The 26,715-nt window shown below is 43.4% G+C and overlaps 1 protein-coding gene across 7 annotated transcripts; it reads left to right on the top strand.

The window, feature by feature from the left end:
• The first annotated feature begins 903 nt into the window (after positions 1 to 903).
• PLA1A (phospholipase A1 member A) lies at positions 904 to 26,060 on the top strand. Of its 7 annotated transcripts, none has more exons than XM_006210326.4 (11): positions 910 to 1,437; positions 8,928 to 9,129; positions 10,815 to 10,992; positions 11,393 to 11,501; positions 12,497 to 12,598; positions 15,050 to 15,139; positions 16,865 to 17,032; positions 18,398 to 18,487; positions 22,071 to 22,179; positions 24,882 to 25,046; positions 25,669 to 26,060. In XM_006210326.4, exons 1-11 carry the CDS (start codon positions 1,365 to 1,367, stop codon positions 25,751 to 25,753), a joined length of 1,371 nt encoding a protein of 456 aa, XP_006210388.2. In that variant the 5' UTR covers positions 910 to 1,364; the 3' UTR covers positions 25,754 to 26,060. The 7 variants fall into 7 exon arrangements, with proteins under 7 accessions (XP_015099954.1, XP_006210388.2, XP_072820541.1 ...); XM_072964440.1 differs by lacking the exon at positions 910 to 1,437 and adding an exon at positions 6,215 to 6,613; XM_015244468.3 differs by lacking the exon at positions 25,669 to 26,060 and having other exon boundaries at positions 904 to 1,437; positions 22,071 to 22,183; positions 24,882 to 25,045.
• Positions 26,061 to 26,715: the final 655 nt, after the last annotated feature.

Here is a 26,715-nt window from a genome sequence, read left to right as displayed (position 1 = left end):
TTCCTTCTCCCTGTCCTTCACAGATGTCAGCCTGATCACGGTCTAAAGGCTCTCCTTGCCATCTTCAGCTCCCCTTACTCTTCACAGGTGTTATCCCCAATAAATCTCTTGCACACCCAGTCCCATCCTGGCATCTTTTCTCTGAGGACCTGGACTTCTACACCTGGCTTGGTCTGTGACCTCAGAACAGCCTCCAGTAGTGCCCTGTATACTGCCACTCTTCTTGGTGGCAGCAGCACCTGAGCAGTGGGATCTATGCATGATAGTTTCATCCTCGTCTTGAGCAGGCCTGGCACAGTTTGGTCCAGTGGTTGGTGCAGCCTGTTGGTGCAGCAGTTCAGAGTGTGGCCTCTGGGATAGCTTGTCCTGCTTCAAATCCCAGCTCTGCATGAGCTCGTGCAAGGTATTTAACCCCTCTATGCCCTGAAGCTACGTGTAGACAGTACTCACCTCACAGAGCTACTGTCAGAAAGTTCCGTACTGCCCTGCTGGTGGGTTCTCTGCCTCCCAGCAATGTGCTACACTTTAAGGAGTGCTGGGCAAGTACCCTACCTTCCCCTTCCCGCAGACTAGTGCTTTGTGGTTTCTGCCACTACCCTGAGTGGAGAGGCCTCACAGTGCACTGGAAACACCCTGGTTCCAAGCCAGCTCTGCCACTTCCATCAGCAGGGTCTCCATGGGTCATTTTCATTCTTTACTTCTTGGTTTCTTTATGTGAATTCAACAGGTTGAACGTCTCTTCTTAGAGGTTGGACTTTACTTCTAGTCCCGAGAGTCTATAAAGGAATAGTACTCCCTATCAGAGACCAACTTCATCTTCTTCCGTTCTTTCTGTTAAATGTACACTGACCATGTATTGTTGGCTCATCTCTGTACTGGGCACTGGGGATGCAAAAATGAAAAGAGAAAGTTTTTGCCCTCAAGCTGCTCAGAGCCCTCCTAGGGGAACAAACATGTCCACAGGTGATTCCGGTACAGTGAGGGTTTTGTGATCCTCTAGAGATGAAAGACTTCTGCCTTGGCTTTTACTAACGTTTTATGATGGGAAGTGGGAGAGGTGCAGGAAACCGTTTCCTGATGATGTTTGGCTCAGACAGGAAGGACAGTGTGTTTTAATGTCCCCTACTCTGAGGAAAAAAGAAAAGTATATTTACTTTCATTGAGAAGAAGAAACAGAAAAACTGTGGAAGTTAAACAAATAGGCAGAGTTTGCTTTTCTTTTACAGGTCATGGGGCCAGTTAATGGTTAGTGAGACCCAAGCGGGGCATTTGGTGTTCAAAACTCTGGGAGGCTGGGTTACGTGATCGATCTCTTCGGCGTTAGGGGTCAACTTCACACCAGCTCTGAGACTTCCAGCTCGGCGATGCCCCCAGGCCGCTGGGAGAGATGCTTCTGGTCGTGGGGGCTCCTTCTGTGGCTCGGTGTTGAAAGTACAGGTAGGTCGGGGCCTCCGGCCTTGGGTGGGACTTCTTTCAGTCAATAATTCTATTTTTCAAGCCATCTATTTATGCAGTGCTAACCTTTGGAAGGTCCCCTAAAAGCCCTCTCCTGAGATGAATTTAAAAGAGGGAGGGAAAAACCTACAATCATACTGGGAATGATAGCACTTTCTCAAGTCACAAAAATTGAACTTCCTCTAGTTGTTTTACTCATTTTCTAAAATCTGCATTACTCCTTTTCACCTTGCACAAGCCAGGAAGAGTATAAGAAAATAAAATTTGATTAATTCCAAAAAGTGATTCATTTTCACCTTATCCATTGTTCTAAGATATATTTAATTTAAAAATTTAAACTTTCCAAACTAACAACAATTTTTGTCGTTGAGATTGTTAGAGGTCCTTTCTAATCTTGCCGACCCAACTCAACTTCAGGTTTGTCGTCCCTCCTGGCAGGACTATGATAACTAGTCCTGTTAACCACAGATGACTGATGACCTTTAGCACAGATTCCCTCAGATGCCATTTGCATTGTACCTTTCCCCGTAAAAATCCCACCCAGTGCTCCCCCTTGCTTAATATAGCAAGTCTAAACCTTCCTGTGGTAGAGAATCTCAGAAGAGTGAAGGTCCCCTCCTCCTCCCAGCAGTGGCATCACCCTCAGAAAGCTCCCTTCCCTCTGTCCCCAACAGCAGACTGCTTTTCTGTCACCTCCATGAGACATTTAATTCTCATTCCTCAGCTTTAGAAGTTTCATTCCTTCTGCCTGGAGCTGCTCACACTACCTTTTTGTTGATTTCTGCTCTTCACATCTTCCAAGAGGGCTTACATTTTTGTACCTCCCTTGTAACACTTTAGGCCTTTACTCAGCACCCCTTCCCTGTTCCAAAGTTCAGCTTGCATAGTGTATTCACTATGTGCATCAATGGGTGGCGTTGATAAGGTGCTCCTTAGCTTCATGTGTGCTTTCTCCTAACTCAGTCAGTGTGTGTGTGTGTGTGTATGTGTTTGTGTTTGTGTTTGTAAAATGACCATGTATCTTATTTTATGAAATGGCTGTTTATACACTGTATACTAGATCTAAAAGGATTTGTCTCTTATACATTTTGATAGATGTGAGAAAAATTGTCCTGCAAGGAAGTTTATTAGTATGTGAGCATAGCTGTTTCCTCACCTCTCCACCGACACTTTGTATTATCAAATGGTTTTCATATTGTCAATCACATAGGGAAAGTAGTATTAAGTTGTTGTCTTTTTTTTAAACATTTTTTATTGATTTATAATCATTTTACAATGTTGTGTCCAATTCCAGTGTAGAGCACAATTTTTCAGTTATACATGAACACATATATATTCATTGTCACATTTTTTTCTCTGTGAGCTACCATAAGATCTTGTGTATATTTCCCTGTGCTTTACAGTATAATCTTGTTTATCTATTCTACAATTTTAAAATCCCGTCTATCCCTTCCCACCCTCCACCCCCTTGGCAACCACAAGTTTGTATTCTATGTCTATGAGTCTATTTCTGTTTTGTATTTATGCTTTGTTTTTTTGTTTCTGTTTTTTAGATTCCACATATGAGTGATCTCATATGGTATTTTTCTTTCTCTTAAGTTGTTGTCTTGATTCTTATTTCTTGTTGCAATTTGTGCTTCTGGTGTGTTGTTTAAGCAATCTTTCTGTAAAGACAATCTTTCATGTTTTCTTCTAAATTCTGTGGGTTTAGACAAAGATCACCAGGGACAAATCCTTCAGTCATGTTGAATTTTATTTGCCAACATTTATTTTTATTTTTGTATATATTTATAGTTATTATCTTGCATATTTGTTCATAAAAAAAATTTATCTATAATTTTCTTGCATTGCACTTTCCTGGTCTTGGTACTAAGATGAGTATAACCTCATAAGTTTCTATTCTATGAAACAGTTTTATATAAGATAAAGGTTATCTGTAATTTGTAAGTTTGGTGGAGTTCTCACATAAAACTATCTGGCCTTAGTGTATTTTATGGCCAGAGAAGACTCTTGATTCCCAGTTTAATTTCTTGATGCTGGTAGGTTTATATGGATTTTATATTTCTTCTTGAGTCAGTTTCAGGAAATTATATTTTTCTAGAAAATTATCCATTGCTTTTAAGTTTTCCAATGCATTTGTCTGGGAATCTTTAAGAATATCTTTTATACTTAATAGTGTCATCTGCCTAGTATAGATTTATTTATTTTTATCTTGCTCATTACCCTGAGTATAACTTTTGATTAGAGAATTTATATCTTCTTTTAGTTATGAAAAATTCTTAACAATTACCTTTTCAAAATATTGCTTCTCCCATTTTCTTCCTTTAGAGAACAGCTGCTAAATGAATGTTGGAGCCTCTCCATCAATTGTCTATCAAAAACTTTTATTTCTCTACTAGACATTATACTATTTATTCCATCTTTATTTCAGTGACTATCTTTTTCATTTCAAAAATTTTAATTAACTTTCTACCATATATCTTGTCATTTATACCTGTTTTGATTTTATAATTTCTTATACTCTGTCTTTATTTTTATCCTTGTACATTCTCAGCATCCTTATTTTAAACTATGTCAAAGATTTTTTAAATTTTATTTCACCTGAAATGAATTCATGATCCACTTATTGGCTTTCTTGACCATCTTTGTAAACATTTGATTTCTTTATGTATTTAAGGATTTTGTTTGCAAGCTTTTTTGAAAGTAAACTTGTTCCTGAAGTACAAAATATATACAGAAAAGCACACAGATTATTAATATATAGATAGATGAATTTTCAGAATGAATTCACCTGTGTAATCATCTTCCAGAGCAAGAAATAAAACATTACCAGGTTCTTAAAACCCATTCACTATATGCCATCTTAATCACTACCACCCCAAAGATAACTTATTATCTTGACTTCTAACACAATAGATTAATTTCATTTTAATTTTCAAAGAAAAATTTGCTTTTGGTCTCTCCCTTGTCTCTCTGTCTCCCCACCTGAGCCTCCATCCTTACCCTCTCTCCTCCAGCCAGGTGGGTTGCCTCAGCTCCTGTGAGTGAGCCTTGTTTTTCCATCCTGTCTCCTTAAATAAAGTTATAGCCTCAGTAAAAAGTCAGTAGCATTTTTGTTTGTATTGTTTTTGTTTTTAGCTTCCTTTCCTGAGTTGGGGAGCCCTTCTCCACCACTAGCTACTACAGGTGGGCCTGGTGCTGGTCTTCCATACCTGATGTGGGGTGCTCTTAGACCCCTCTTACCTCACAGAGCTGAATTCATACTGCCACTGCCTTCTCCCAGACCTGGAACCCAGCACCATTTTGCAGTTCCATTCTTATTCTTATTTATGGAGATATTATTTTTATATTTGAGATGGTCTGTGTCTTTTTCTCTCTCTCTTTTGGGTATTCATCTGTCATTACTCTTTGGTTGAAGTGGTGGTTGGGAGGAAGGGGTATCTGAGCATGATTCACTGTACCATATTCCATAGTCTTGAATGGGATGGACAGTTTTATCCTATCATCTGTAAATACTGGCAGTTTTTTTCTCCCCCTTTTTAAACATTATAACTTTTATCCTATTTTATTGTCTTGTTTTACTAGCTAGGACTAGAATGTCCAGTCCAGTATCGAATAGAAGCACTGATAGCAGACATTCTCATTTGTTCCCAGTTCTAGAGGACATGCTTCTAATATTTCACCAATAAGTATGATTCTTGCCATAGGCTTTTGGTAGACACCTTTCTTTCTTATGTTAAGGAGTGTTGGGTATTGAATTTTATTATTATTGTTTTCATCTATTGAGATGAGCATATGAGTTTTCCTTTAAGTTGTTCATACGTGAAATGCATTAATACATTTTCTAATGTTAAATCATCTTTTTATTTCTTGGATTAAACTCTGCTTGGCCATGGTATGTTTTTGGTTCTTGTTATCTTTGAAAGATTTGATATTTTATCTAGGGTTTTTATGTCTATGTGTAATAGTGAAACTGGCCTTTGCTTTTCCCTTGTCTTTCTTTCCTTGCCCAGACTTGACATTCTGGTTATTTTCATAGAATGAGTTTGGTTTCTTTCTCTCCTCTTCTATTCTCTGGAACAGTATGTGTAAGATAAGAATTGAAAGGTTGTTAGAACTTCTCTGTAAAACTGATAGAATTTTTCAATTAATAGGTTTAAAACTACTGTTTCAATTCCTTTACATTTGATTTTCTGTTCTTTTTTTTTCTTTCTTTCTTGACTGAGTTTCAGTAAGCTATTTTTTTTTAGGAAATTATGCATTTTCTAGGAAAATATCTGTAATTTTAACTGTTGTGTGGGTATAAGCATGCTCTTTTGCAGTTTAAAAACCTACTGTGTTTATATCCCCTTTTTATTCTCTATATTGTTTATTTGTGACTTCTCTCTGTTTCTTACTCTATCTTATCAAAAGTACGTCTAGTTTTCTTAAAGTACATCTAGTTTATTGTTCTTTTCAAAGAACTACCTTTTGGTGTTTATTATGTGTGACAGATACTATTCTAGTCAGTAGAGTAAACAAAATGGATAAAAATCCCTTCCTTTGAAATTATCTTCTAATGCAGGGAAATTAATAAACAATAAGTTTAATAATAAACTAATAAATAAAAAACTTGATTAGGTGATGATTGTTTTAAAAATAAGTAGATCAGGATAAGGAAGAATGAGAAGACAGAGTTGAGGGAAGCATAGGCGGGTTCCAATTTAAATAGGGTGGTTAGAGGAGAGAAGATGACATTTGACAAGCAAAGACTTGAAAGAAGCAAGGTAATTAGTCCTGTGGATGTCTGGGGAAGACGCTGCAGGCAGAAGGAGCAACCAGTGCACACACCCTCAAGTGGGAACCTGTCCAGAGTGAGGAAGAGCTAGGAGGATAGTGGCTGGAACAGAGGAAACAATAGTCAGGGCAGGCAAGGGCTCCGGAGGGGAGGGCCTGAAACATTTAGGGCTTTCTTCCATTGTTAAGACTTTGGCTTTTATTCTGAAATGCCTCGGAGGCTATTGCATGGAGGTTTGGCATGATTTGACTTACTTTTCTGGCTACTGCGTTGCAAACAGACTGAAGGAGGCCAAGAATGAAGGCAGGAAAAGCATTGCAGGCTACGTAATAATTTTGAGAGTTGAAAATGGCTTGGACCAAGGTGGTAACAGTGTAGATGGTGAGAATAGTTTTAATTCTGAATATTTTGTTCTGGAGATTTACTCACCAGTTGTATGGGGATGTGGGAGAAAGAGAAGAGACAAAGATCTCCAGGAAAGTCAGCCTGAGCCACTGCAAGGCTGAGTTGCTAATGATACCGTTTATATTTCACTGTTTTTTTAAAATTTCAACTGCTTCCTTTGTACTATTTTCCTATGTTTTATTTGCAGTTGCTGTATTGTTTGGTTTTTTTTTTAACTCTCTGAGTTACAAGGTTACCTAATCTGTGCCTTTTCTCTTGCCCCCTAATATTTGCATTTAAGGTTATTCAAATCCACCTAGTGCTGTTTTAGCTACTTTACTCAAGTTTTGATATTGTATTGGTTCTATTGTCATTTACTTTTTAATACTCTAGTCTCGGTTATGATTATTTTTAACTCATTTGTTACTTAAAAGGGAATTTTTAAATCTTCAAGTATATTTTAAAATAATTTCTGTCATTGATTTCTAATTTTATTACATTTTATTTAGATAATGTTGTCTGGAATATACTGAGTCTGTGATGTCTGTGGGCCTCGCTTTGTGACATACTATGCTCATTTAAAAGGCCCCTTAATTCTCTGTCTGATGGATGCAGCCTTTCCTATATGACCAAAAAGCAGATTAATTCATGTATGTGATTCAAGTCTCATCTCAAGCAGAGTCTTTTCATCATTTCTTAAAAAAAAACAAAGATCAGAGCAGGCAAATTAGGCGTCTTCCTCTCTTGTGTCCTGTGGGAGCTCAAGCTGCTACAGGCCAAGGAGCCTGAAGGCTGCACTGTCAGAGTGGACTTCGTCGCACAGGTGTCCAAGACCTGACTGCTCAGAAAGGAGATGCAAGGGGACTTGGGGACCAGGTCTGGGGCTCAGATGCAGAGATGAGGAAATCACTGTCAGCACTCTCCAAATGGGGTTCCCACAAACTGCTCACAGTATCACATCCCAGTATACCCCAGATCCACATGCTTGTTATACATGTGCCTCCCAGTTACCTCTGAAGGCAGATAACCATTCCAGAAACCTGAAATAGCTGTCTTCCTTGTGAAGAGGACTGCACAAATCAGTCTGTAGTCTCAACTTCTGTGATTCTGTGCATGGCTTTGTTCCATGGCAGGAATGCGAGGTAGCTGTTAACGGCGCCAGGACTGGAGCCCTGTGCTGTGGTCACTGTGTGCCCTGCTGCTCCTGCTGGTCTCTCTCTCTAAGATGAGCTGGCCGTCAGGTGCCCCTTCTTTACCACAGAAGTAGACGTGGGAATGGGCTGTTTGGTATTGAAGATGGGCCAGATTTTCAGCTCCCTGGAAGGCAGGAGTTTCATGTTACCTTTTTTGGTTCAGAATTGTAAAAAGCCCCTTGGTAACCTTGACCATAAAATGTCAAGGGATCTGTTGGAAGGTACTGTAGAGCATATAAAGCTCATTGAGGTTCTTCTCTACCACCTGGCTGGGCAGCCACGTGCTGGGCACTGGAAGGCTCTGGACTGCTCATAAGGACAAGAAGTGATGAGGCTGAAATGGGGACCTTGAAATCCTTGGGAATGGGATGTTCAGACCAGAGTGAACCTAGCCCCCAGGGCAACTGCTCATTTCAGTGCCCAGGGTTCTTTTCAGAAAACTGTATTATTTAGCTAGAGCTGCTATAACGAAGTGCCAGCGACTGGCTGGTTTAAACAACAGAAGTTTGCCATCTCACAGTTCTGGAGGCTAGAAGTCTGAGATTAAGGTGACAGTAAGGTTTGTTCCTTCTGAGGGCTGTGAGGGAAGGAGCCATTCCAGGCCTCTCTCTTTGGCTTGGAGATGGCTGTCTACTCCACGTGGCTTCACATCATCTTTCTCTCTTGCTGTGACCAAATGTCCTCTTCTTGTAAGAACACCAGTCATAGTGGATAAGGGTCTACCCTAATGGCTTCATTTTAATGTAATTAACTCTGTAAAGACCCTGTCTCCAAATATAGTCACATTCTGAGTTATTGGGGGTTAGGACTTCAACACATGTATTTACAGGGGGACCTCAATTTAGCCCATTATAATATTAATTTAACCATGGCCTTTAATCTTCTCAGTTGAGCAATATTCATATTCTGCTCTGGTATTTTATCTTTAGACATGAAAAATATTCACAAATTTTGGTTACAGAAGTGATGCCTTTGATAAATGAGCTGATTATTATACTAGCTAATTTATAATGAATGCCTGTAAGCCCCGGTTTCTTTCTTTCTTCCTTTTAAGAACAGGCTTCACCTTGGATATTTCTTGGTTTTTTATTTTTTTGTTTGTTTGTTTTCTCTTCTAGGAGATGTACTTCCTACCCCACAGACAAAGTGTACTGACTTCCAGAATGCAAATCTCCTCCGAGGCACCAGTCTCAGAGTCCAGTTTCTCCTCTTCACCACTTCAGATCCTAGCTGTGGGCAGCTAGTGGAAGAAAGTAGTGACATCCAAAACACTGGGTTCAATGCCACTCTAGAAACCAAGCTGGTTATCCATGGATTCAGGTGGGAGCCAGCCAACCAATAGAAGCACCTCAGCTGAGAACTAGAAAATGACCACAATGCCATAGGAAGTTAGTGGGGAACAAGAGGAGAAATGGATTTATTGCCTGTCACTCACCTCCTGCTGACTTTGAAAATGTCTCTCATCAACATGATCAGACGTTGGGTTGTTCTTTCTCGTTAGTCATATATGTTACTCCTCTGCTCAGTCTCATCTACACACTCTCAAACAGAAAATATGTGTGACCCTGGACAAGTCACTCCAGCACACAGAGCCTTGGTTTCCATATCTGAGTAAAAGGGAGATTGTAGAGATGGTCTCAGTGATCCTTTCCTCCCTGAAGCGGGGGCTACATGATTCATCTCAGCCAATGAGGTCACAGGTTTTGTGCAATCGCTCAGGGTAACATCGTGGTGTTTTTATCCAGGGTTTTATTTCCTCTTCTTCACTTCTTCCTGGGTTTCATGACCTAAGAAACTTCCACTTATGAGTACTGTTTCCATCATTGCCAGAGGTTAGCATTTCTCAGGCGCTATATACTTTTCTTCAACTTCTTTGATGCCCTACAGTCCAAATTTTGTTGTAATATATTGTCTCCTGAGTCTCAATTCAGTCACCATCCTTCCTTCCATCATCTTCTCTCTCCAAAGCCCACTGACAAAGCCAGAAACAGAGAAAGGTTGCTGGGAGGAAACAGGGAGAACATGGGGTGACACAGTGGTACTCTAGAGTAGCTGGAGCTGGGAGCACTCGGTGAAGATGTGGGCAGTGAGGCACTGCACAAAGGATCATGGTTTTCTCATCTTTGGGTTCTCTCTGCCTCTCAAATCCCTGACTCCAGGGACCCAGCCACATCTTTCCTTAGGCATCCCTTCTCACTCTTGTGCCAAAATCTCTCCTCTGGCAAATTGTGTATTCGGGCATTATTTGAGACTGAGTGTGTACTCTCAACCCAGAGAGAGCAAGTGGAGCCTCGTCCCACTGTCTGCTCCCAGATGCTCCCAAAGCCATATTCCATGGCACACACCCCGTCTGGGCACCTCTGTCCCACAAGCATGCTCTCTGGGCTTTTGAGAAGACTTCTTTCCCATTCCCAATCTCTTGGGGAGGCTTTCTGAATGTATCTTATTTTTCTTTATTTCTCACAAAGCACTTAGCATACTGCCTGACCCACTTGTTGAATGAATGAAAGGATGAATGAATAAACAAATGAATGAAAACATCCTCAAGGAAAGTGCCTATATTATGGAATGATAATTAAGATCGCAAATCTTAACTCTAAGGTACAAAGCTACCTTTTCTATTCCATGAGTAGCACAAGCAGGGTTGGTACATATGGTCTGTGTGGTTTATGCATTGCATGGAGGTACCTGACTGAGGGCTGGTGGGGCTGAACTTTTATCTGAGCTCTGAGGCCTGAACCAAGCCTGCATCCACCTGGAACAAAGGCATCCTTTTATAATTTACTCATAGGCTGCATGTGTGCAAGTGGGAGCTCTGGTAACTTTGCGATTATGTCTTCCTTATGCTCAAAGTGCTGTAGGATTTAGTGCCCATAACCTGCCCCCCACTGTCCCCTGCCACTTGTGACATTTTTTCCTGTTTATAGAAATGTCATTGTAATTTTCACAATAACAGATATAGGCTAGGCAGATAATTTTCCTATCCTTTCTTGGCCCCACATTAGGGCTTTAGGAACAAAGCCTTCCTGGATTGATAAATTCATCGGCACCCTTCTGCAGGCCACAGATGCTAATGTGGTCGCCGTGGACTGGGTCTATGGCTCTACAGGTGTCTACTTCTCAGCCGTGGAAAATGTGATTAAGCTGGGACTCGAGATCTCTCGTTTCCTCAGTAAACTCCTGGTAGGTGTAGAAGAGCTTAGGATGAGTTCTGGCTGCCTATGGGGAAGAGGGGTCAAAAAGAAAGAAATGACACATGAGGGGGAGATTTAGGATGGAAGCAGAACTACCTCATAGCTTGTGGGTCTTTGGTTCAAATCTCAACTAGTTGCTCAAGAGGGAGTGGTGGTGGTCCTCACTCACACACTTTGGGTACCAAGGGGAAAGTGAGTGCGTTGTCAAGGTAGGAAGCCCAAGGAGAGGGCAAGTGGATGAGGATTCTGTACTTTTTTCCCAAAACATGTGTGGCTGGTGTGTCGTGCCCAGGACTCTGTGCTTCTGGTGCCTCAGGAAAAAATGTTACCCTTATAAGGCTAGGAGCTGCTGTGGTCCAAATGCAACTCATTGTAAATGCCCGTTCTAGGCTCTGGGTGTGTCACAGTCCTCAGTCCACATCATTGGTGTCAGCCTGGGGGCCCACGTTGCGGGCATGGTGGGACATTTCTACAAAGGCCAACTGGGACGGATCACAGGTAATGTTCTTACCTGCTCATCCTCTTGGGTTTGGAAGTAGAGAATGCCCTGGAAGAGCCTTTGCTGAGGCAGGCAGAGGGAGGTGTTGGGCCTCTGTTCTTGTAACTGAGTCATCTATCATCACTGAAATTTATTTATTGTAGCTCTTTTGGATAAAATGTACTGTTATCATTGCATAATCTCTAATGTCAGTGTTAAAGGCCATGTATTTCTGAGCATTAGTTTCTACAACTGTAAAATGGGTTGTAACAGCTCATATCTCCTTGGTCCACTATAGAAATTTACCTTGCGTTTTGCTGAATACTTGCAAGGTTCTGTGAACTTTATGCTTCAGGAGCTACCCTCAATCAATAAGGGACTAGAGCTGTGTGGTTAGTACCCTGGCTTCCTGGCACTTCAGTGAGACAATTCTGAGTCATATTCTACAGAGTACTTCAGAGGGACCTCAGTGGAATGAGACCCAAAATGATAATCTGTTCATTAAAATTTTCTCCCATTTTCTGACTTCCCTCGCTATGCTTTCTGTGATCTTCTCCCAAATAAGCTACTTGCACTTTAAATCCTTGTCTCAGGGTCTGCTTTTTGGGAGGAAGAGGGAAAGGGATCTAAGCTAAAACATGGGGAGACTAATATTTACTATACTGTGTTGTGTAAGGACTAGAATGTGTAAAGCTGCCCAGCACAAAGCTAGGCACATAGCGACTACTCAAAAAGTTATAGCTATTGTTATTACTACATGAGGCTTAATATTACATTAATCCTTACCACATGGTTGGTGTTAGCAGGTTCATTTTAGAGCCAGAGAAACTAGGTCACTGAGAAGTTAGAGAAATAGAGTAGAGTTTCCTGGGAAAGGTGGTCTTGAGCTATGTCTCTCTCCCTTGGGTCTTTGTTGGGGCTCTAATTTGAACTGGAAGAGCTGGTGTGTGTGCAGTGGGCCCATGAGGGTTCCTGCAGCTGAGATGAAAGGCCCCTGACATGTCTGTCCTTGCAGGCCTGGACCCTGCTGGACCGGAGTATACCAGAGCCAGCCTAGAGGAGCGCTTGGATGCTGGGGACGCCCTCTTCGTGGAAGCCATCCACACAGACACAGACAGTGAGCAGGGGTCGGGGAATGACCAGAGGGAAGGGCCTCGGAGGCTGACATTTGTCTGTGTGGTCCTGGGAAGAGGCCCTTTCCTTCTGAGCTTCTGTTGCACAGTGAGGAGTTTACCAGCATGATTTTGAAAGTCTCTTCCAGCTCTGTCGTTTTCTGAAGACCGAGATGAATTATTTCATTTTTAGCCAGCAGCAGGCAGGATTCTCATTTGTGGACCAGAGCTGTTTTTTGGTCATGAGTCTCTTTCTGATTCAACACTGAACCTCTTGATGAGGTAGTGCTCGGAGGGTGCTTCGCCTGGCAGACATACGGGAAATTTGTAATGCTTGTTTCAGGGTAAATACGCCTGGCCCCAGCAAATTGGGGCATTCCACTCCTGGGGCAGAGGCTGCTGCTAGTCAGGATTTGCCTCCTCCCCAGGGGATGAGCCAACCAGCCCTCATCCAGTGAAGAATGAGAATTGCCTCCTCCAATAGTGACAGGCCAAGGCAAGAACCCCTAACTCTGAATCCATCATGACCAAATTAAGCTCTTCTGATCGACTGGACAAGGGGGTGAGCATTCTTCCTCATTTCTACTGGATGTCAAACACCCACAGAATCTGGTGCCAGGTCTTGTGCTCAGCATGTTGGGTACGAGAAGTTACATCTGTCTCTGACCAGAAGAATTTGCAGTTCAAGTGAGAGATCGCCATATCTGATTCCATCTGATCAGAAGCTTTCTCTTAGCATCCAGATCTCACAGATTTATGGTTCTGGAGTAAGTTCATGCCGTCATGTTATTCAACCCTCTTTCCTACTTTTATTTCACAGATAGGAAACCAAAGCCCATAGTCCTCTGCTTAGCTATTAGGTTAATTAACCATGTTAATTGACAAGGTTAATCCTTCTGTTCCTGAATTTGCTAAATAGATGACTCATTGGTCCCATTTACCTGAGCTGGGCCTCTCAGTCCCCTTCAAAGTTGGAGCCTCTTCCTAATGTGATTTTTTAAAAAATCATTCCATTTATTCAGTTGGTCTTTATTGAGCTATGTAGCAGGCACTGAGAATAATGTAATGCAAAAGACACCAAATAAGATCTCTGCCCTTGTGGAACTTACAGGCTAATTGAGCAAGCGTTCATTCACTTATTCATTCAATAAATATGCATTTGGCACTCACATTTGCCGGGTACTATGCTGGTGTTGGGGATAGAGCAGAAAAAGGACAGGTAAAGGCCCTGTTGTGGTGGAGCCTATATACAAGTAAACAATTCCACTCTGTGATTATGGTAATGAGGGATATTGGCAAAGGGTGACTTGGCATGGGGTGCGAGGTTTACTTCAATTAAGATTATTGAGGGAGGTGTCTCCAAGGAGGTGGGAAGTGAGACTGCGAATGAGAATGAGTCAGCACTGGGAAGAGCTGGGAGATGAACATTCTAGGTGGAGAAGACAGCAAAACAAAAGCCCTTTGCTGTGAGTGGGGCAGGAAAGAGAACCATGTGGTTAGAGTGCAGTGAGTAATGTACTGAATAGGTTAGAGAAAAGCAAGCAGGACCAGGCTGGCCACGGCAAGGAGTTTAAATTTTATTTTACAATCAGTGAGAACTTGGTGGCAATTTGGATATCCTTAAAAGATTACTGTGGCTTGGTGTGCAGAGAATGGACTGCAGGTGGGCACTAAGGGAAGACTGGAGGCTCGTTAGAGGGTGATTGATGGCCTGAGTAAGAGATGATAGTGGCTTAGGCAAAGATGGTGGCAGGAGAGACAGAGAGAAGTAGAAGGATTCAAAATGTATTTTGGAGGTAGAGCTGATGGGACAGGTGCTGGGCAAGGATGGATTATTGCTTAACCCCAGGACAGATGACATTAAACAAATAATACATAATCAGTTGCTTACAATAGTGACAGATAATGTGAAGGAAGAAATCAAGGTCTTTGGCAGCTGAATCTGACCCAGTCTGAGGGTCAGATATGGTTACAATGATGAGATAAGATCTGCAGTCTCTCAAAGTCATCTCTTTATAGCCAGATTATATTTCTGCTCAGTCAGAAAAATACAAAAATGTGTGAGAGACTATAAATGTGACCTCAGACATACATATCTGAACTGTTGCTTGAAGCAAAATAGAAACTATTCAACAAGGAAATTTACTAAGCTTATAACATTTACTGATTCATAAAACTTATGTTAAGGATATTTTTCTTGATTTTATTAGGCAAATGAGTATCTTCTTACGAATTTATTCTTCTATTCCTTTCAGCATGACAAAACCCCTTTTGAAAACAATCTGAGGGCTCATTCTGCAGTCTCCCAGCACTTAGGAGTGAAGTGAGCACCCATTCAGCACAGAGAGGGGGTGGGCCCCCAAGGTCAGCCTTCAGGCTCTGCTACCAGTGAGCCCTGCTGTGGGACCTGGAAAATGGGCCCCTGCAGTGAGAGGGTAACAGGGTTCTCCTTTCAGATTTGGGTATTCGGATTCCTGTCGGACATGTGGACTACTTCGTCAACGGAGGCCAAGACCAACCTGGCTGTCCCATCTTCATTCATGCAGGTCAGGAGGCCAGAAAGAGTTGGTGTTTGACTACCTCAGAGACTGTAGTTTACCAACAGCCTTCCTGTTGAGTCAGCCAATGTGGGCCACTGTGAGCCTTCCTTACAGTGTCCTTTTCTCTATCCCATCAGACTTACTCAGCACTTACTGAATGGATGTCTTTAGAGCCCAGGAATTCTGGGGGAGGAGTGCTTGAAATGAAGAGCCTGCTCCACATTTAGGCTGCCCTTCCCACTTCTTAGGCCCTGCTGTGATCTAACATCACTCAAGCCAAGAACTACTACTCTTCCTCGGCCATCCTTTGTGGCGTAGTTCACACTAGCTACATCCTCTGAAGACCCTCGCTATGGCAGAAGCAGACTGATACGCGAAAGCTAGCTACCTGAAGGATCAATTCCTACCTCACTATTTCCCCAAACTTACTGAATTTAAGTTCCACAAAATTGTTTTCAGGATAATCTTCCTGAATACATTCAATGAATATATATTTCTTCTATTTTAAATACATTCTTCTGGAATGTCCTTTTCTGATATATTCATTGACTATATTCTTCTTGGCCTAATTTTAAATAATATTAAATTTATCAAAAGCTAAGCACTAAAGTTATTTAGTTTTCTTATGACTATAACCAGCCTATCAACATTTCATACAGGAATTTTATCTTGATTTCTATTTACTGTGTTTTTAGTCTTTTCCTGCTTTACCAAAATTTTAACACATTAAGGATTCTTTTGACAATTTTGTTGAGTATCCACTAATCCAAGTTACGAAATTTACTGATTTTCCAAAAACATGTTTCTTTTAACAGTTTATAAATTTTTCAGCAATTCTGATCAGATGAGATGGTTTTGTTTTGTTTTAATGGCTCTTGAAAATTTCTGTGACATTTTAGTTGCCCACTTTTCATTTTTTCTTCATAACACAATTTGAGAAGGGTTTAGTTTGTGTTTCCCAGCTCCCTGTTGCAGCTAGTAGGAGGTTGACTGTAGAGTGTGTCCAACCACGGGGGAAAGGAAAGTCAACACAAAGCTTAGACTTGGTTGCTGGTCCCAGAGAGGGGGTCTCAAGGTGATGGAAGAGTCTGAAGACTCTTCCTTGGAGTTATGGCTCACTATAGACCTCTTAGCCCTGGGAAATTCATCCAAGGTGAATTTTTAGAAATTTTAAATTAGTCAACAATAACAAGAAAACCAAATGTTTGTTAAATTGGGACATTTGTCAAATTCAGTGTTTCAGTTATTTGGCAAGGTGGACCTCAGCACACTGGCTTTCAGAGATGGACCGTGAACTGCTGCTGACTCTCTTGATTGTCTTGTTGCTAGGTTGGGTAGAATGAGGTTTTAAAAAATTGGTTGTGTGGGTGATGCTGAAGAAGGTAAAAGTGTGCAGACAGATACCCATGTTGAGAAGTGGGGTCAGGATTGCCAGCTCTCTGTATGCTCCCATTTTCTGAAAGAGAGCTTACATGATCATGGAAGAATGGGTCTCAAATTAAGCAATTTTCTTGGTAGATTAAACTTAGTTATCCCAGGAAAATTAAAAGGAAAAGGGAGAGTGTTGTAACCATGTTCATTCATTTTTTTTTTAAATGTGGCTCAGGGGACATCCCATGTATTTATAGCCTGTTGGAATATAAAATTCAATAGAGTTACAGTAAGTGACATGGAGGGAGTTTCCATTTGTCTTGAACCGAAACCTTGGTTGTGTTTTTTCGCCCTCTTCAGGCTACAGTTATTTGATCTGTGATCACATGAGGGCTGTGCACCTCTACATCAGCGCACTGGAGAATTCCTGTCCACTGATGGCCTTCCCTTGTACCAGCTATAAGGCCTTCCTTGCTGGACACTGTCTGGATTGTTTCAACCCTTTTCTGCTTTCCTGTCCAAGGATTGGTAAATGCTACCCCTTTGGCTTCCTTTGACAATTTGGGAAAAGTTCAAGTCTTGTCACCTCTTTAAATCCTGATATCCTGTGATTAAAAAGTCTATCCAAGTTGGGTTAAAATTTAAGCAATGAGTTGTTCAGCCTGTTCTCATCTGTAAGGTGGCATTTAGCTCTCTGTGTCCCACGCCTTGCCCTCTGTACAGCAACCTGATGCCATACTCGCTCTGCATACACCCTTCACACACACACACAGCCTCAGGCCTGCAAGTCCAGCCTCAGGATGCTCTCTAGAAGCATTGGTATAGTCCAGAGCCCCTGCACCCAATCTCAGACCAGATACTTGCCATAAGTCTTCCTTGCTAGGCTAGCCACTCTACAATTCCTGATGGACTCTAAATCAAGGGGCTGCAGGGGAATCCCCAAGACTGGCACCCGTGGCCCACCTTACAGGCATGAGGCCGCATGCCAACTGGAAGAGTTACTAATTGTTGATTGGTCTGGGCACATTCCTGGATGATCCAGTCTGAGGAGAAGGGATTGGGAAGGCTGAGGGATTTGGCCTCAACTCACCCTGTGCGGATCATTGCTGTGAATATCCTGAGGTCATCTAGCCTGAAGGGCTCCAGAAAAAACTCTTTGGTAGTGTAAATGGTTCCTTCTTCTTTGCTCTCCCACTTCCCACTCCTGGCTGCCAGTCAGCACTGCAGCAGCCTGTCATTGCTTATATGAATGAAATGAATATCAGCTTGACAACATGTTAAGGTAGAGGTAGTTTCCCATAATAAAGCAAATCAACATTTACTTCCTACTTATCGGGCATATGTCACTATTTCCCACAAATGTGATGGACCAGATGGTGTAACAATCACTTCACACTGTCTGTCCAGCCTCATCTCTCACTACACTTTCTCTTTTCTCCAGACACCCCAGGAACGCTAACTACTCAAACTGCCTAGAGTATTCATGTTTCCTCACTCTTTGTGCCTCTACCCAAACTGTACTCTCTGCCTGGAATGCCTTTCTCCAACTTGTCAACCCCTGTTCTTCAAGCCAAATACTTCCCCGTGCTCCAGTGCACAGGATACAGATGCCATTAAAACAATTGTCATATAGATTGTTTTGCAAGATGGAGACATCGTTTCAGATTTGTGACAAATAACCTCCTGGGAATGGGCCAGATAATGTAAAGAATGTATTTGCTGTATACTTGTTTATTTACCCCCATCTGGACAGAGTTGCATGTATCCCAGGACTCACTATAGGGCATAGCACATCACAAGCAATACAGTGGAGTTGTCTGTGGAATGAATGGGTGCAGGAGTTAATCAATATGTGGCCTCAGGGCTCTGCTGTCTTTGCATCTTTCTTTCTAGGGCTGGTGGAACAAGGTGGTGTCAAGATAGAACCACTTCCCAAGGAAGTGAAGGTCTACCTCCAGACCACTTCCAAGGCTCCATACTGTGGTGAGTAGGGGGAAACACAAGGCTCAGCTCTGCCAGTGTGCTGCCCGGCTGAGTCCAGGGCTCCAGCTTGGATAGTGTCCAGTCCAGCATGGTAGCCGAGGTGTGAGCTGAAGAACTGAGGCAAGAATGTCATGGGATGGGAGAGGTGGGGGGCAGCAGCAACTGGTATTAGATAGAACCAGAACTTTTCAGAACACTTTGCTCTACAGATGAGAACTTGGGGGCATCTTACTTTACTGTCTGTATACCAATCCTAGTTCCTCCCCATCCCGCCATGGAAGTCTGCCTTCCAGTGTGGGTTCTCTCTAGAGTAGCATTTGGGGGTACCTTTTGGACTCCTCCATTCTGCATACATGTCCCCCTCCTTGGTGCCTGTCCTGTGTGTCTCCCACTCTGGCAGTCTTCCTAGGTCAGAGTCCATGAGAAATACTGAACCCCACCTTCTGGCCTATACATATACCAAACTGTTCACCATGGTTCCTGACCACTGCATTTCATTGAAGCTAAGATGCCAACGATTGTAAAAGATATTGATGTGGGAGAACAGGGTGTCAGAATCTCTGAAATACATTACAGCTGAACCATCCTCCTTCCCTGTGCTATTGGCATCTTGACTTCCTGATTTATTATCCTGGGACCCTGTCTAGTTTATCGTGTTCAGCACAGAAGTATGCTGGTTTGGACGGGAAATTATATGACCACTCCAATTCTAACTGATCTTCTGATAAGCTGGTGTCTAGTGTTTGATCTTTGTGTCCATAACTTCCTGGTACTAGAAGGCCTGTTGCAGTGTGAGATGGAGCCCGAAGCTCAGACTCTGTGGTCACCCAAACCTGGATTTGAATCTCAGCTTCTCCACTTACCAGCTGTGTGATCAGGAGCAAGTTCTTTCATCTTTTTTTTAATTTAATTTTATTGAGTTATAGTCAGTTTACAATGTTGTGTCCTTCATCTTTTTGAAACTCTATATCTTTATGTGGAAAATGGGAACAATAACAGTACCTATTTCAAAGAATCAATTGTGAGGATGAAATAAAATACGTAGTACACAGGCAATCACCAGCATAGTGACTGGAACTCAATAAGTAGTAATTCCCTTCCTTCTGTTAATGGGAGCATTTGGGAGATGAGATGAGGGTGTTTCTAACTTCATGCCAGAGAGAATTCATGGCTATTTTTTTAGGAATAAAGTGGGTTACAAGAGTCAACTATAGGCTTTTCACATACATCAACTCATTTGACAACCCAACCCTGAGCGGTGATGTGCCCAAGACTGCAAAGGTGGGTGAAAAAGTCAGGATTCATCTCCAGGTCTTCTGACTCCAAAATCTCCACTCTTTCCACACCACCATCTGCCTCCACACTCGCGTCTCTGTCCTTCTTCTGGGAACCTACTTTTTACTGCTGTTTTTCTCAGTTGCTCTTGGGTCCTTGCCACCTCTCCGAGATCAGCCTGAGGGGGGATACTCTGTCCAGGTCAGAGGCCATGCTGTGGGGACCAGACATCCCACTTCTACTTCCAGCTTCAGGGCAGCTTTGCTGCGGCCTGAGCCAGCTCCTCCCTATCTGCACAACCAGGAGTTCCAGCTGCAGGGAGCCTGAGGAATATCTGGACGTCAAGGGCATTTGAAGATCCCTGCTGAGGGAGATTCACGGAGCCAGAATTTTTCTGTTTCATATTTGTTGTGAGACCTCCACCCCATGCCCCTGGAAGTATGGCCATGTCTGTTCAAAAACCTCAGAGAAGCACAGAAAGAAAGAACACCTCAGGCATGCTCTGAGCTTTCCATTCTGAGCATCAAAGCTGGGGCCCTCCTTTCCTGGGGGTCCAGGCTGCCCACCTGGTAGTCCACTTGGCAGCTCCTGCTCTCAGTCACTCTCAGGCCTCGTGTCATTGGGCTCCCATTGCCCAGCACTCTTGGCCTGCCTCGGCCTCAGCAGTGCTCACTAGGATAGTGGTCACCTTAACCCCTGCCAGGCAGGCACCAGCATGGACAGAGAATCTTCTCCAAATAATCATTTTTCTAACAATATTACTTTTCTCATATAGAGCAATGTTTCACACAAAGTGTTTTCTCTCTGTTACCTCATGTAATCCTCATCACGTTCTATGACGTGATGTTGGGGGTTATTGATTATAGATAAAGAAATTGAGGCACAGAGAGGTTCAATGACTTAGGCAGGGCGACATAGGTGGTAAGCAGTAGGGCTGGGCCTTGGATCCAGTTCCCCTGACACAGCATCCAGGGGTCATGTGTTGTTTGCCATGTCATGCACCCACACAGGCTGGATTTCACTGCCAGTGTCACCCACCCAACGTTAGCAGACCTGGCCCTCCTAGGGCTTCCAGGGTAATCAGAGAAAAGAGAAGCAGAACTGCAGGCAACTTTCTTGATTAGTGATACCTGCTGGTGAAGGAAGAAGCCACATAACATATCAAACTCAGCCCAGAGAATCAAATTCCTAAAACTTATGTAAGTTAGCTTTTATTCACATTGCAGTTATCTACTGCAGGTAAGCCCTTGCCTATCAACATTACAATCTGTGTCCATAGTAAACAACCAAGAAGGACAGAAGGGACCCGGCATCTGATGTTTTCCTCCGTGGAGAGGGAGCATACAGTGCTCTCTTGTCCTCTTGTGGGTTCTTAGCAGTGAGTCCTGTTACTAACCCCATGAGCTGAGATGGACCACAGCCCTCCTCCAATTTAGTGCTGAGTCTACCTAAATCCACTTAATCCCACCTCCTACTATTTGCTCATAAAACACAACAAGTGAAAAAGTATAGATAGGGCAGAGATGAAGGACTGCTTCTCTAGCTATGTTCCAGTCACCAAGGAGTCTGTGAAAATGCTCTTGAGACCAGAGTCACTGCAGGGTGCCACCAGATGGGCTTACCCCTTAATGAGGAAAGAATGGGGTGTTGGGGAAGCGGAAATCCTTCTTAACCTTTCTTGCCAGAGGAATAGCAGGTCCTGGGGTATCACTGTGAACCAGGCTGCTCACCCAGCCTGTGTTGGCAGTACCAGCTTTGAGAGCCCCAGTGTCTGTGCAGTTCAGGATAGGGGAGATGCCACACACACAGGCACTCAGCCGCCACAGGGAGGACAGTAGTCATTCCTGCACACACAGGGGGTTCCCTGACACTGTGTGTGTGGTGAGGGCAGGAGGAGTGTTGCTATATTTTATGAGTTAATTATTTAGTATAAGATAGACCTTTTTTGGTTCTTTCAGAATCACACCATCAGGATGATGTCACCAGAGAGGAGTGGGACATTCTAGGATTACGAGTAAAAGTAAAAACAATCACATGTTGAATGATTAATTCCTAGGCACAAGCACTGAGGGCTTTATATGTATTAACTCATTTAATTCTCATTCAGACTTGTGGAGTATCTATATTTATTATCCCAGTTTACACTTGAGGAAGCTGAGGGCCTGCAACAACAGGTAATTTGCTCCAGGTCACACAACTGCTAAGAGGTAGGGCGAGATTCCTAACTGCCCTGCTGCTCTCTGGGGCTTTTTGTGCATTGCCCCCAGTGACCCCTGGCCCAGTCATCTGTTCTGCTTTGTTTTCCTAGTGCATCACAACCTTGTGGAGTTTTACTTGCAGGAGCCAAGAAACCGGGACACCTGTATCACAGTCACCTTCCTTGGCAGCAATGTCACCTCGTCGGTCAAGATCACCATGTACGTAAGTGTCCCACATGGCTGGCCTCTCTTCTTCCATTTACACACATGCATGTATACCCCAGGACAGGCACTATGTGACCACTGATGGGTGGGCTGAGCTGACTGGGCTGGGGCAGCAGTGGAGAGGGCAGCACCTACCACAGATGGACCCACAGACACATGCTGGGCAACTGTCCCAGGTTCAGGATCAGTACTAGGTTCAAGCATAGTGTATTCAGACAATAACAGATGAGCAGGCAAGCAGCCATAGTGGGATGCCCTAACAGGTAGTGAGTTACTGAGAATTAGGTCCCTGATAGGAAACAGCATCAGGAATCCAGGCAGGGGGCATCATGGATGTCAGCAAGTAGGAGGGCCTCTGCCACCAGCCCAGGGAGGGCTGGCCAGACCCTGGGAAGTACCTACTTCTGGACAGGTGGTTAGGTGGAGTGCAGGGGAAATGGGAAGGCGGGTGGGGGAAGCAGACCTAGGCTGTTATGGGAACAGACTCCCAGGCCCCCCACATCACTGCCCGAAGCAATCTCCCACCTGTTCCAGGAAGCCTAAGAATGTGGTTTGCAGAGGGATGGTTGGAGCCCAAACAGGCCCACGACCAGTGCCCATATGTAGAAATGGACAGTTGTCAGCAACGGCAGGTGCTATAAGAACAACTAAGAGCCTGATGGAGTGTGAAGAAACAATGTCTGAGTAGAAATCTGAAGGATTCGCAGGATCCTTCGCCCCAGGTCGGGAGTTGGTGAGATATGACACTGGGAGTGGACAGTAGCGGGGCACGTCATGGGGAGAGGAGGCTGGAGGAGCAAGTCAGGACCAGACCATGTCGCGCCTGGAAAGACAGGTTGGAGGTTTTAGTTTTTATTCTGAGAGCAGTTTGGGAATTTTAAGCAGGACAGTAACAGGATCAGATTTGGATCTGAAAATAGTTCTCAGCTTCAGTGACGGCTGTCAGGGAAGACAAGCTTCTGCGGGGAGGAGCACATGTCTGGGCTCCCAAACACCCTGCAACCAGCCAGGTCTCCAGCTCATCCATGCCACGCAGCACAGTTCGGCAGGCAGCCAGGACCTCAACATAGATCTTGTGGTGCCCACATGAGCCTAGCAGATTCTAACTGAATAATTTTCATTAGATCAGTTCAAAGTCATGTTAGTTCCACAAGGTACATGTTACTTCTGTCACCTCCTCTCCAACCCACTGGTAGGTGAGCCAAAACTGGCAAGAGTCATGACAATGACACACGACTCTGGCTGCTCGTTAGAATCACCTGGAGAGCTTAAAAGAATGCTGACAGCAAGCCCCACCCAATTGCAGGAGACTCTCCAGGCATGGCCTCAACCATTACACTTTTAGAAGTTCCCTGAGTGATTGGAATGGATGTCCACTGATTCCTTCTTCCTTCATCCCAAAGATATTTGCATTACTGTTTTGAAGAAGGCAATTAGAGCATGATTATCTTCAATTCTTTGGTTTTTGTTTCCTCTTGCAGAACAGAAATTGAAAAAGGAGATGGGGGCATTTAATGTGTGGCCTTTCCCTTACTTTCCATAACTTTGTGAAACCCCAAGATTTCCTGCCAATTAGAAAATTTACCCGGGCCAAGTCCCCAGGCCACTCATTCACAATGTCCTTTACAGCCATTAGAGTTTTCAAGCTCTCCATCCAAACAACCTCTTAAAGTGAAGAGTCTTCGTATATTTTCCTCTGAAATACTTCAAAAGAAATCTTAAGTTAAAGAAAAAAAGGAGAAAAAGAAAAGAAATAAAAGAAAAGAAAAAGAAAGAAAGGGAAAGAAGGAAAGAAAGAGGAACAGCTTTTAAACAAAGTTTCACGGGATCTTTCTCAAAAGGACAAAACAAACTGTATGACTAACTCTGGGTTAGAAAGTACAAAACGAAGACATTTCATTAGTCTACAGAGGTCAGAAACGAAAGGGAAACCATGCTTAGCTTAGACGACACTGAGGAGGGGAAAACAGCACCCTCTGGGCTCTCCTTCTTTCTCATAGTCCCTCTTTCTGAGTCCAGAGGGGACTGGAACAGGCTGGCAGAGCAGAGGGGAGGGAGCCGGGGCTTAGACCTAGTGCTGTGTGCCTCCAAAGCCACAGCTGGGAGGAGACCACACCTGGACTTCAAAGCTTGTTGTTTGTTCGTTTGTTTCCATCCACACATTCTTGCTTACTCTAAAATATAGCAGACAGCACAGAAAATTCTTGGAACTGAATGCCTGGGAAGAAGCCTCTACTTCCAGGTAGATGGACCTGAGAATGAGATCTTCACCAATCTACAGTCAGATCTGCACTAGCTAGGACACTTTTCCAGATATGAAAATCCAAGAGCTACTATTTTTGCTGCAGAGTCCACTTATTTACTTTAAAAAATCAACGCCTATTTTCTGCGTCCTGTTCAAAGTTGTCGAGGTGTGGGCCAAGAGTCTGGTGAGGGTGAGGCAGAGGATTGTGGTGCCCACCTTCTAGGAGCTAACTGACCAAGCTTCCTGCAGAACCCCTGTGAGCCAGGGGGAGGCAAAGGACAAATGTGCTCTGCAGGCAGGGCGAATGACGTAAGCAACAGGCTGCAATTTAAGGTTTATGCATGTTGCAGCATCCATCCAAGCAGCCTCTTAGAGTCAGAGTTTCCTTCTTTTTAAAGGGTGAAGAATACTCCATTGTGTGTGTAAATGCTACTTTCCCTTTCCCTTGCAGACCTAGACAGCACCGCCATGGGAAAGGAGTCATAGCTCACCCCAACCCTCAGTGCCAGATAAGCCAAGTGAAACTCAAGTTTCAGGCTTCCCACCGGGTTTGGAAAAAAGACCGGACGACCATTATCGGAAAGTTCTGCACTGCTCCTTTGCCCGTCAATGACAAGTAAGCTCATTGTCCACCCCACCCCAGACACACCTGCAAGGACCAGTCCTGACCTTAGATATGGTATTTGTTGATGTGTAATCTCATCAAGATGATGAGCTTCTTTGATGTAGAGATGACAGAGACCCAGGGTTTTCCTGAGCCTCCTGCAGGGCCATCTTGGGTTGGGATGCTAAGAAGCCAAAGAGGGTAGACTTTAATTCCTCATTCCCACTTTAATATAAGAAACACCATTTTATTTGGTGTATATATATATATATATATATATACTCTGTATTATGTATCCATTCTGTTTAGTTTCTGTGTAAGAGTTTATTGGAACAAAGATTACTCATTGCTTACTTCCTCTTCTTTAGCCTCCACTGACCACATTCATGGGTGGACCTAAAATTGCCATCCCATTTACCTCATGTCTAGCAGGCATTTAGAGACTTACCACACCTGGGCCCTCAGAGCACAGGAGTAGGCTCCTCTAGTAATCCAGGGATAATCGTCCTCTAGACAGTTGTAGACCTCTTTCACATGACATCAAGGAAGCAGGAGCACACGCAACTCATCCCTCCCTCCTGCCCAGCAGGAGCCTGCCCTGAGCACACACCCTCTTGTTGCTCTTGTCTTGCAGTAAAAATATGGTCTGCTTACCTGAGCCAGTGAACTTACAAGCAAGTGAGACTGTTTCTCATGACCTGAAAATAACCTGTATATAGTATAAGGGCAGGATCCAGCTCCCTGGATTGGGGATAGGGGGTGTGGGTGTTCAACTTACTGTAAGCCATTACTAGTAAGAAGGAAGGCTAAACTCTTTATTTTACCCATAATTACAGATAATTATGTAGAGAGCTTTATCTCCATTGTCTATTCATAGAGCCTTACAAAGATACTGTATGAGCTTTCCTACTTACGCTTAACTGAAACTGCCTCATATCCTTGGGCATCTGTACCTAGAATTCAATAGAAACCTATACAGGGAAAAGTTGTGTTTTTTCCCAAATAAAACTCCATGGAATATCTGAATCATTTAATTGTTTTATTGGAATGGAATTCTGTTACGTACAAAAAAATGTGACTTACAATCTGTGGGACTGGAGAAAACAGTAGATGCTGAATTCTCTGTATTAAAATAGCAATTGAAAAGAAGTGTTTGGACTAAGAGAAGGGATGAAGGGTAGGGAGGAAGATGGCACCATTCAGCATCCCTTTCCATTGCCCTCTCTGGATACCTGGAAGGTTTGGGGGATCAGAGAGATTTTTGGGGAATATAGGTGGATTTTCCTTAGGTCAGTGTTTCCCAAACTTTGATCTTTACAAATAACCCTGTATCTAGCCACAGTCCAGGAAGAAACAGATGCTGCACTCAAATTGTATAATTTGAGGAGGATTTAATAAAAGGACTATTTACAAAAGTGTTAGTAGGAGGTGGGGAAACCACAAGGGACAGTGCAGTTCCCTGCAGCTAAGGGCATTGGGGGCTGCTTCTGCCCTGGGTCTGAAGAGGTGAGAGGAAGGAGCACCAGAGTCTGGAGACAGAGAGATCTGCAAGACCTTCAGTCAAGGGACACAGTCACCGGGCAGCAATCCTGCAGGGAGGGAAATGGGGAAGCAGATTCTCCAACTTTGCTCTTCTTTCCTCCCTCATTCTCCTGCTGGTGCTCCCACCGAGTGACGTGAA

Source organism: Vicugna pacos, chromosome 1 (genome assembly GCF_048564905.1).
Source record: "Vicugna pacos chromosome 1, VicPac4, whole genome shotgun sequence".
In the NCBI taxonomy this organism is placed as follows: Eukaryota; Metazoa; Chordata; class Mammalia; order Artiodactyla; family Camelidae; genus Vicugna; species Vicugna pacos.
Note: the sequence above shows the minus strand (reverse complement) of the source record. Positions and strands in the feature narration are given on the sequence as shown.

What these genes read in the sequence shown, in the direction of transcription:
- PLA1A (XM_072964440.1), top strand. Translation starts at nt 6,460, where the DNA reads ATGGAGGTTTGGCATGATTTGACTTACTTTTCTGGCTACTGCGTTGCA. An exon ending in GTTTCCTCAGTAAACTCCTG is followed by an intron (nt 10,993 to 11,392) that starts GTAGGTGTAGAA and finishes TGCCCGTTCTAG; the next exon opens with GCTCTGGGTGTGTCACAGTC. An exon ending in TCGTCGGTCAAGATCACCAT is followed by an intron (nt 22,180 to 24,881) that starts GTACGTAAGTGT and finishes TTTCCCTTGCAG; the next exon opens with ACCTAGACAGCACCGCCATG.